We start from the raw sequence: 11,671 nt of genomic DNA, 5'->3' as shown, positions 1-11,671 counted from the left end.
CTCTTTTCCCCTTTACATCTGGGTGGTCCAGAACACAGGTGTAGATATGGACATTCAAGGTCTGTCCTCTTGTATGAATAATCTCACTGCAAGGGTACAAAACATTCAAGATTTTGTGGTTCAGAATCCGATGTTAGAGCCTAGGATTCCAATTCCTGATTTGTTTTTTGGGGATAGATCTAAGTTTCTGAATTTCAAAAATAATTGTAAATTGTTTCTTGCTTTGAAACCTCGCTCCTCAGGTGACCCTGTTCAACAAGTGAAAATCATTACATCTTTGTTACGTGGCGACCCTCAAGACTGGGCATTTTCCCTTGCGCCAGGAGATCCGGCATTGCGTGATGTTGATGCGTTTTTTTCTGGCGCTCGGATTGCTTTATGATGAACCAAATTCAGTGGATCAGGCAGAGAAAATCTTGCTGGCTCTGTGTCAGGGTCAGGATGAGGTAGAGATATATTGTCAGAAGTTTAGGAAGTGGTCTGTACTCACTCAGTGGAATGAATGTGCCCTGGCAGCAATTTTCAGAAAGGGTCTCTCTGAAGCCCTTAAGGATGTCATGGTGGGATTTCCCATGCCTGCTGGTCTGAATGAGTCTATGTCTTTGGCCATTCAGATCGATCGACGCTTGCGTGAGCGTAAAGCTGTGCACCATTTGGCGGTATTATCTGAGCATAGACCTGAGCCTATGCAGTCAATAGGACTTTGACCAGAGCTGAGCGACAAGAGCACAGACGTCGGAATGGGCTGTGTTTTTACTGTGGTGATTCCACTCATGTTATCTCCGATTGTCCTAAGCGCACTAAGCGTTTCGCTAGGTCTGCCACCATTGGTACGGTACAGTCGAAATTTCTTTTGTCCGTTACTCTGATTTGCTCTTTGTCATCCTATTCTGTTATGGCATTTGTGAATTCAGGCTCTGCCCTGAATTTGATGGACTTGGAGTTTGCTAGGCGCTGTGGTTTTTTCTTGGAGCCCTTGCAGTATCCTATTCCATTGAGAGGAATTGATGCTACGCCTTTGGCCAAGAATAAGCCTCAGTACTGGACCCAATTGACCATGTGCATGGCTCCTGCACATCAGGAGGATATTCGCTTTTTGGTGTTGCATAATCTGCATGATGTGGTCGTTTTGGGGTTGCCATGGCTACAGGTCCATAATCCAGTATTGGATTGGACATCAATGTCTGTGTCCAGCTGGGGTTGTCAGGGGGTACATGGTGATGTTCCATTTTTGTCCATTTCGTCATCCACCCCTTCTGAAGTCCCGGAGTTTTTGTCGGATTACCAGGATGTATTTGATGAGCCCAAATCCAGTGCCCTACCTCCTCATAGGGATTGCGATTGTGCTATCTCTTTGATTCCTGGTAGTAAGTTTCCTAAGGGCCGACTGTTCAATTTATCTGTGCCAGAGCACGCCGCTATGCAGAGTTATGTAAAGGAATCCAGGAGAAGGCTCAACGCTTCGCTAAAAGCCGGCGCTGTGTGGGTCCCCGACTTCGTGTTGGGGATTTGGTTTGGTTGTCGTCTCGTTATGTTCCTATGAAGGTTTCCTCTCCTAAGTTTAAGCCTCGTTTCATTGGTCCGTATAGGATTTCTGAGGTTCTCAATCCTGTGTCGTTTCGTTTGACCCTTCCGGCTTCTTTTGCCATCCATAATGTATTCCATAGGTCGTTGTTGCGGAGGTACGTGGCGCCTGTGGTTCCATCCGTTGATCCTCCTGCCCCGGTGTTGGTTGAGGGGGAGTTGGAGTATGTGGTGGAGAAGATTTTGGATTCTCGTATTTCGAGACGGAAACTCCAGTACCTGGTCAAGTGGAAGGGTTATGGTCAGGAAGATAATTCCTGGGTCTTTGCCTCCAATGTTCATGCTGCCGATCTGGTTCGTGCCTTTCATTTGGCTCGTCCTGGTCGGCCTGGGGGCTCTGGTGAGGGTTCGGTGACCCCTCCTCAAGGGGGGGGTACTGTTGTGAATTCTGTTGTCAAGCTCCCTCCTGTGGTCATGAATGGTACTTCGGCTGGTTCTGTCCATGGGCTTCCTCTGTTGGTTGTGAGTGGGGCTGCGGCTTCTGAGTTTCCTTCCACAGGTGACGAGGTTAATTCGTTAGCTGGCTGCTCTATTTAACTCCACTTAGATCATTGCTCCATGCCACCTGTCAATGTTCCAGTATTGGTCTAGTTCACTCCTGGATCGGTCTTGTGACCTGTCTTCCCAGCAGAAGCTAAGTTCCTGCTTGTTTTTCTTTGTTTGCTATTTTTCTGTGCAGCTTGCTATTTTGATTGTTGTCTTGCTTGCTGGAAGCTCTGGGACGCAGAGGGAGCGCCTCCGCACCGTGAGTCGGTGCGGAGGGTCTTTTTGCGCCCTCTGCGTGGTCTTTTTGTAGTTTTTTGTGCTGACCGCAAAGTTACCTTTCCTATCCTCAGTCTGTTCAGTAAGTCGGGCCTCACTTTGCTAAATCTATTTCATCTCTGTGTTTGTATTTTCATCTTTACTCACAGTCATTATATGTGGGGGGCTGCCTTTTCCTTTGGGGAATTTCTCTGAGGCAAGGTAGGCTTTATTTTTCTATCTTCAGGGCTAGCTAGTTCCTTAGGCTGTGCCGAGTTGCATAGGGAGCGTTAGGAGCAATCCACGGCTATTTCTAGTGTGTGTGATAGGATTAGGGATTGCGGTCAGCAGAGTTCCCACGTCTCAGAGCTCGTCCTATATTATTTGTAACTATCATGTCATTCCGTGTGCTCTTAACCACCAGGTCCATTATTGTCCTTACCACCAGGTCATAACACCTGGTAGCCCCTTTACGGCATCTCTCTTATACCAGGTCCTAAACTTGCCTTACCTCGCTGAGAATAAACGTCTCCATCTGAATGGGTACATGTGAAACCTCTTCCTAGACTAAAATTCTCTCTCTCTATGGAGGGGTATTGGACCTGCTGTAATTAAAACACCTGTGGCTAGGAGGCGGAGTGCATGATCAGAAGGCTAAAGAATACATTTCAAAAACCTGACCGGCACATCCAAACATAGACTAAGTGTGAACAGGTGCTGAAACTTGAAACACAAAATTTGACCTGCATTACTGCACTAGAAACATGAAAAATATATAAGAGAGATGCCGTAAAGGGGCTACCAGGTACACATAAAATTGGCCATTTTTATGCGCTAAACGCTCTCATTTTTCATGTTTCTAGTGCAGTAATGCAGTTCAAATTTCGTGTTTCAAGTTTGCAGGTTTTAGCGCTGCAGTGTGCTGCCTTATTTACTTAACTATATACGAGTTGGCGACTCTAGGTTCAGCACCTGTTCACACTTAGTCTATGTTTGGATGTGCCGGTCAGGTTTTTGAAAAAGAGGTGGATTAGTCAGGCAGCAAAGCTTAGGATAGATGGCATGTGTTAGAGGGGAGGCCACAAAGCAAGAGGTTGCAGTAGTCGAGGCGGATGATGATGAGGGCATGGACTAGTGTTTTTGCAGCTACTTGATTAAGGAATGTCGGGTCTGAGAGATGTTTTTGAGTTAGAGTTGGCAGGAGGTGGAAAGAGCTTGGATATGTAATTTGAAGGAGAGTCCAGGATTACCCTGACGCAGCGAGCTTGTGAGACTGGGGGGAGTGGACAGCCATTGACTTTGATGGATAGGTCTGTTGGGGGAGTCGAGTGAGATGGGGAAAGATTATGAATTCTGTTTTATCAAAGGTAAATTTTATAAATGTTAAGGAAATCTAGCAGAGATGAAACATGAAATAGTGGACAGACATTGTGGGATTCTGGTTAGTAGGGAGGTGATATCTGGTCTAGATATGTAGATCTGTGTGTCATCAGCATAGAGATGATACTGAAAGCCGTGGGATTCTGAGCTGTCCCAGGCCAAAGGTGTAAATGGAGAAGAGCAGGGGCCCTAGGACATAACCTTGTGGGACTCCGACAGATAGGGGGCGAGGTGAGGAGGTGGTGTGTGAGTGGGAGACGCTGAATGTCCGGTCTGTTGTGTATGAAGAGATCCAAGATAGGGCCAAGAGTGTGATGCCAAGAGATGAGAGGGTCTGTAGGAAGAGGGAATGTCCACTGTGTTAAAGAGAGAGGATAGGTCCAGGAGCAGGAGGACAGAGTAGTGTAGAAGGCAGAGGACACATCCCATAGGAGGAGGACAGAGTAGTGTAGAAGGCAAAGGACAGGTCCTGGAGGAGGGGGACAGAGTAGCGTCGCTTGGCTTTGTCGGTTAATAGGTCATTGGTGACTTTTTAGCTATGGCAGTTTCAGTGGAGTGATGCGGTCGGAAGCCAGATTGTAAGCGGTTGAAGAGGGAGCGGAAGGATAGGTGGAAGGACAGTTCAAGATGGATGTGTTGTTGCACCAGTTTGGAGGCAAAGGGGAGAAGTGATATCTGGTGATAGCTAGATTCAGAGGATGGGACAAGAGAGGGCTTTTTGAGGATAGGTGTGATTGAGGCATGTTTGACTATAAAGAAAAAGAACCCAGCACTCAACTGATGCTTTAGTGCAATTTTAATCGTAGTAGTACCCAATAAACGTTTCGGTCCTTGAATGGACCTTCGTCAGTAACTACATGTGAAAACCAAAAACAAGTGTAAACAAAAATTACAGAAAATAAAGTTGCATACAAAATAAAGTATATACAAGGTATTTTGGAAAAGGACAATAGCATCGATACAAAACTCTGGTCAATCTATACATAGAGTATATGCTGGGGAGAAAATAACCCGAATATCTAGGCTGAATTATGTTCCACTAAGGATGAAATAAGGAGAGATACACCAGAAAGATGATAGTGGGAGAGGAGGTACATACCGTACTGTAGAATAATAGAATAGACCGTATGGTCATAGGGTACAAAAAAGCAGCGTCTGTAAGTGTAAGAAAGTCCCATAAAATTCCCATGGACCGGTAAGCACAGGGTGTCAGGGGATATAAGGTAAAACATACCTTATGTATGAGTCAGATAGGAGCGGTACTGTGGGTGGATAATGAAAAAGAAATTACATGCCGAAAAAAAAAAAAAAAAAAAAAAAAATTACATACAGCAAAAACCGGCCGATCAGAGAAACGCTCTAGTGCAGGGGATTTACCTGAGGAGACCGAGCTGGATGGTGGTGCTGTCAGACGCGGTGTCCACCGCTAGTCTGATCAGAAGTAAGTGCGGCCGCCATCTTATAAGAAAGGGGCGGGACAAGCCAGCTCCAACAGCCAATCAGCGGCTGGGTGGCAGACAGGAAGTGACGGCGCGCTGTGAGGACTACCTCAGTGTGCAGCTCAATGAGAGTTCCTGTGTATGGTAACCGGAAGTGACATCACGTTGTCATAGGGATAGGGCAATACAATGGAAAAAAAAAAAAACAAAAAACAAACACGAGCGCTGCGGAAAGCGCGGCAAGGAGAAAGTAGAAAAGGAATGAAAATACAGGCAACATAGGACAAGTGATATGGAGCTGAAGTGCCTATACGGAGATGATATGCTGGGTGAACAATCTCCATGGTGATAGGTGCTCCTATGGTCTATAGGTCTGATTAGTGATATGATCAGCTAGGTGAGGATAACCAGCTTGGTCCAGTGAGGTGTGCGGGTAGACCGAAGTGATCAGTACAGACGACTCTAGAGGTAAAAGAAAGGAAGAATTAGACAATGGTAAAAATTGCATCAATGACTTACAATGGTAAAAATAACAAAACCAGTAAGATAGAAGAAGTCCGTAATGACCTGTGGGAAAATAACATGATACCACATTGCAGGGCAAATCACCCGATAGTATCATACAGTCTCAGAGAAAAGAGGCTAAATCATAGTCTCTATTGAGTCCCAATGGGTGGAGGGTCTCCAATGTGTGGATCCAAAACGCTTCCCTCCGCTTTAGGCGAGCAACCCGATCACCACCCCGCCGGATGGGGGGGATATGTCCTATTACCTGGAACTGTAGCTGTGAGATATTATGACCCAAATTATGGAAGTGGAGGGGGATGGGTAACAACAGGTTCTTACAGCGGACCGTGGATTTATGTTTGGAAATCCGATCGCGAATAGGTTGCGTTGTTTCACCTATGTATAGAAGTCCACAGGGACATTTGATTAAGTATATAACCCATGATGAAGCGCATGTGAAATACTCCGGGATTCGGAATGACTTTCCAGAGCGAGGATGATGGAAGCGGGGTCCTTTAAGGACATTATGACATTGAGAGCAGTTCAGGCATGGGAAGGTCCCGGTACGTGGACTCTGTAAGAACCGTTGGCGGGGGGATGGAATACCTGATCCCAAGTCTGCCCTGACCAACGAGTCCTTTAAGTTGGGTGGACGTTTGAAACAGGGAAGAAAAGGGTTCTGAAACTCAGTAACGTTGGGGTAACCCTTGGACAGCAGGTGCCAATTCCGGCGTATTGACCTATGTAGAATGTACGCAAACGGGTGATATGAATGAACAAACGGGATCCGATTAGAGGCTCTATTGGGTCGTGGGGTAGGGGGGGCAGCGGCTTTTTCCAGTATCGCTGGCGGGTAACCCCGTTGAGTGAACTTAGAAGCCATTTCCTGGAGGCGGATCGATCTAAGCTCTGTGTCAGACACAATCTTAGAGACCCGATAAAATTGGGACTTAGGTACTGAATTTTTTGTGGCCGGAGGGTGGAAACTCGTAAAATGTAACAAACTGTTACGGTCAGTGCTTTTAGTGTAGAGGTCGGTAGTGAAAGAGCCATCAGGTTGTAGAATGACTAAGGTGTCTAGGAAATTGATCTGTGTAGTACTGTAAGACATGGTGAAAGAGATACCTGGCCAGGCCGTGTTCAGCCAATCGAAGAAGAACGCGAGGGCTTCCAACGAGCCTCCCCATATGCAAAAGACGTCGTCGATGTAACGTTTCCATACAAGGACGTGGTCACGAAATAGTGGGTGAGGGTATATCTGACTCTCCTCAAAATCGGCCATGTAGCAATTAGCATACGGGGGTGCTACGTTGGAGCCCATCGCGGTACCACGGATTTGTAGATAAAAGTCATCCTGGAACAAAAAATAATTACGGGTAAGAATGATGGTTAGTAGGTCAATACACAAGTTGATCTGGTTGGGTAGCAAGCCGGACTGGGTCAGGAGTTTATGGACCGAATTGATGCCTTCTATATGGGGGATAGATGTATACAAGTCTTTTACATCCATTGTTACCAGAATTGAGTGTGGAGGAATGGGACTTATGTCTTTCAGGATGTTAAGGAAGGATCCTGTGTCCAGGATAAAGGATTTTGATGTCCTAATCAATGGGGTGAGAATTTTTTCTAGGTAAATGGCCAGTGGGGAGAGGATAGAGTCCATTCAAGGACCGAAACGTTTATTGGGTACTACTACGATTAAAATTGCACTAAAGCATCAGTTGAGTGCTGGGTTCTTTTTCTTTATAGTCTATGAAGGTGTGGGAACCTAACCTAGCACCATTCTTCTCCAGTAGTGCACACGGTTTTTGTATCTGATAATCTTCCCCTACGTGATTGCACACTGACGGGTCATGTCCACATTCTCCTATAATGCTGAGGAGACCTCGAATATCCTGGCACGTTCCACTTTCAGTAGCGATTTTTTAAAAATCCCTCCTAGGGAAGCAAGGGGGAGAGATCTAGAAAGGGAACTCCGTCACTTTACCAACATCGAACTTCACTGTGCCACACTCTCTGAGTATCTTCGAGCACAACGGATCCCTAGGGGTCTACGGGTTCCACTACGTCCCACACTGTTTCGGGACTCTCCCGAGTATTGCACCAGATATGAACAAATATTAAATAAATGTTCTTTCGACATTATTACCCTGACGATTGAGCACCTGCAGAAAGCGATCTCCACAAGCTCCGAGACCATCAAATCCATCGAGGCTCAACTGTCTTCATCTGGGACCCCCGAGGAACTGATTACCCTCAAGGACCAAATATCCAGAAACATCGAGAAGCACCGACGGGAGACAGAGGACAGAAAACGTAGCAAATTCAATAGGGACACGGAGGACTACGAGCGCCAACAGGTATACAGATGGCAGGACAATTATGCCGGACGTCGAAACCCATCTCGCCAGGCCCAGCGTACCTCCCTCGACTACTCAACATCAGGCTCAGAACAGGAGTTGGGTACCCCTGCCACACTTCCACCCCGTTTTTTAGGCCAACGACAACGCTTCCCGAGAAGAAGACCACGAGGCGCGGCCACGGACATAGGAGGAGACTCGGCCCAAGGGAGGATAACGAGATCTCAGGTACCAATCCATTGGTAATTAACATCTCTGATAGATTACTTGGTGTAGCGGAATACAAAGTCCTGCAGAAAGGTTTGTCTTTTTGTCCATCATACCAATGTCATACATTTGATCTTGAAATGGATCTTCAGAGATTCTTTCGATCACTTAGACTTAAGGCCTTTTTCTCCACATCTCCCGAATCATCTTCTACCCTACCCTCCACGGGCTCATCTGACGGTCCTCTCTCTTCACGGAGCCTAGGGCTCTACACCAAAAGTCATTTCAGACCTCCCCAAGGCTCACACGCCATGGAATCTTTCATAGGTTTCGTGAAAGAATCATTTAAATTACTATGTGAGGATATCAGAAAGGGTAAATTGTTTTTTCCCCCCAATCTCTCTCCCATGGAACGACAAGCCATACGGGACCTACAAAACGACAACAACCTCATTTTCAAACCTGCAGATAAAGGGGGCGCCCTTGTGATTATGAATAGATCGGACTACCTTCTTGAAATCAAACGCCAACTAGGTGATCCCACGATCTATGTTAAATTACCACATGACCCCCTATCCGTGACTCGTCAAATCATCTCGGACACTCTTTTGAAATATATTGAGTTAGGGGTCTTAGACCCTAAGACACGGGACTTCCTCACCAAACTACACCCTATCACCCCAGTATTTTATACCATTCCCAAAATCCACAAAAACTTAGAGAAACCCCCAGGGAGGCCCATAGTCGCCTCTACCGACTCTATCCTCTCCCCACTGGCCATTTACCTAGAAAAAATTCTCACCCCATTGATTAGGACATCAAAATCCTTTATCCTGGACACAGGATCCTTCCTTAACATCCTGAAAGACATAAGTCCCATTCCTCCACACTCAATTCTGGTAACAATGGATGTAAAAGACTTGTATACATCTATCCCCCATATAGAAGGCATCAATTCGGTCCATAAACTCCTGACCCAGTCCGGCTTGCTACCCAACCAGATCAACTTGTGTATTGACCTACTAACCATCATTCTTACCCGTAATTATTTTTTGTTCCAGGATGACTTTTATCTACAAATCCGTGGTACCGCGATGGGCTCCAACGTAGCACCCCCGTATGCTAATTGCTACATGGCCGATTTTGAGGAGAGTCAGATATACCCTCACCCACTATTTCGTGACCACGTCCTTGTATGGAAACGTTACATCGACGACGTCTTTTGCATATGGGGGGGCTCGTTGGAAGCCCTCGCGTTCTTCTTCGATTGGCTGAACACGGCCTGGCCAGGTATCTCTTTCACCATGTCTTACAGTACTACACAGATCAATTTCCTAGACACCTTAGTCATTCTACAACCTGATGGCTCTTTCACTACCGACCTCTACACTAAAAGCACTGACCGTAACAGTTTGTTACATTTTACGAGTTTCCACCCTCCGGCCACAAAAAATTCAGTACCTAAGTCCCAATTTTATCGGGTCTCTAAGATTGTGTCTGACACAGAGCTTAGATCGATCCGCCTCCAGGAAATGGCTTCTAAGTTCACTCAACGGGGTTACCCGCCAGCGATACTGGAAAAAGCCGCTGCCCCCCCTACCCCACGACCCAATAGAGCCTCTAATCGGATCCCGTTTGTTCATTCATATCACCCGTTTGCGTACATTCTACATAGGTCAATACGCCGGAATTGGCACCTGCTGTCCAAGGGTTACCCCAACGTTACTGAGTTTCAGAACCCTTTTCTTCCCTGTTTCAAACGTCCACCCAACTTAAAGGACTCGTTGGTCAGGGCAGACTTGGGATCAGGTATTCCATCCCCCCGCCAACGGTTCTTACAGAGTCCACGTACCGGGACCTTCCCATGCCTGAACTGCTCTCAATGTCATAATGTCCTTAAAGGACCCCGCTTCCATCATCCTCGCTCTGGAAAGTCATTCCGAATCCCGGAGTATTTCACATGCGCTTCATCATGGGTTATATACTTAATCAAATGTCCCTGTGGACTTCTATACATAGGTGAAACAACGCAACCTATTCGCGATCGGATTTCCAAACATAAATCCACGGTCCGCTGTAAGAACCTGTTGTTACCCATCCCCCTCCACTTCCATAATTTGGGTCATAATATCTCACAGCTACAGTTCCAGGTAATAGAACATATCCCCCCCATCCGGCGGGGTGGTGATCGGGTTGCTCGCCTAAAGCGGAGGGAAGCGTTTTGGATCCACACATTGGAGACCCTCCACCCATTGGGACTCAATAGAGACTATGATTTAGCCTCTTTTCTCTGAGACTGTATGGTACTATCGGGTGATTTGCCCTGCAATGTGGTATCATGTTATTTTCCCACAGGTCATTACGGACTTCTTCTATCTTACTGGTTTTGTTATTTTTACCATTGTAAGTCATTGATGCAATTTTTACCATTGTCTAATTCTTCCTTTCTTTTACCTCTAGAGTCGTCTGTACTGATCACTTCGGTCTACCCGCACACCTCACTGGACCAAGCTGGTTATCCTCACCTAGCTGATCATATCACTAATCAGACCTATAGACCATAGGAGCACCTATCACCATGGAGATTGTTCACCCAGCATATCATCTCCGTATAGGCACTTCAGCTCCATATCACTTGTCCTATGTTGCCTGTATTTTCATTCCTTTTCTACTTTCTCCTTGCCGCGCTTTCCGCAGCGCTCGTGTTTGTTTTTTTTTTTTTTTTTCCATTGTATTGCCCTATCCCTATGACAACGTGATGTCACTTCCGGTTACCATACACAGGAACTCTCATTGAGCTGCACACTGAGGTAGTCCTCACAGCGCGCCGTCACTTCCTGTCTGCCACCCAGCCGCTGATTGGCTGTTGGAGCTGGCTTGTCCCGCCCCTTTCTTATAAGATGGCGGCCGCACTTACTTCTGATCAGACTAGCGGTGGACACCGCGTCTGACAGCACCACCATCCAGCTCGGTCTCCTCAGGTAAATCCCCTGCACTAGAGCGTTTCTCTGATCGGCCGGTTTTTGCTGTATGTAATTTTTTTTTTTTTTTTTTTTTTTTCGGCATGTAATTTCTTTTTCATTATCCACCCACAGTACCGCTCCTATCTGACTCATACATAAGGTATGTTTTACCTTATATCCCGACACCCTGTGCTTACCGGTCCATGGGAATTTTATGGGACTTTCTTACACTTACAGACGCTGCTTTTTTGTACCCTATGACCATACGGTCTATTCTATTATTCTACAGTACGGTATGTACCTCCTCTCCCACTATCATCTTTCTGGTGTATCTCTCCTTATTTCATCCTGAGTGGAACATAATTCAGCCTAGATATTCGGGTTATTTTCTCCCCAGCATATACTCTATGTATAGATTGACCAGAGTTTTGTATCGATGCTATTGTCCTTTTCCAAAATACCTTGTATATACTTTATTTTGTATGCAACT

General features: G+C 46.1%; 1 protein-coding gene across 1 annotated transcript; it reads left to right on the top strand.

Moving 5' to 3' along the window:
* Positions 1–7,342: 7,342 nt before the first annotated feature.
* On the top strand, positions 7,343–11,316 carry LOC138666134 (uncharacterized). Its single transcript, XM_069754336.1, has 2 exons — positions 7,343–8,239; positions 10,679–11,316. Exons 1-2 carry the CDS (start codon positions 7,505–7,507, stop codon positions 10,691–10,693), a joined length of 750 nt encoding a protein of 249 aa, XP_069610437.1. The 5' UTR covers positions 7,343–7,504; the 3' UTR covers positions 10,694–11,316.
* The last annotated feature ends 355 nt before the right edge of the window (positions 11,317–11,671 follow it).

This window comes from Ranitomeya imitator, chromosome 2 (genome assembly GCF_032444005.1).
Source record: "Ranitomeya imitator isolate aRanImi1 chromosome 2, aRanImi1.pri, whole genome shotgun sequence".
NCBI classification, from domain to species: Eukaryota; Metazoa; Chordata; class Amphibia; order Anura; family Dendrobatidae; genus Ranitomeya; species Ranitomeya imitator.
This window is presented reverse-complemented; position numbering and strand designations above follow the sequence as displayed.

Bases quoted from the DNA above. Each gene is read 5' to 3' on its own strand.
- LOC138666134 (XM_069754336.1), top strand. From the start codon at position 7,505: ATGTCCACATTCTCCTATAATGCTGAGGAGACCTCGAATATCCTGGCA.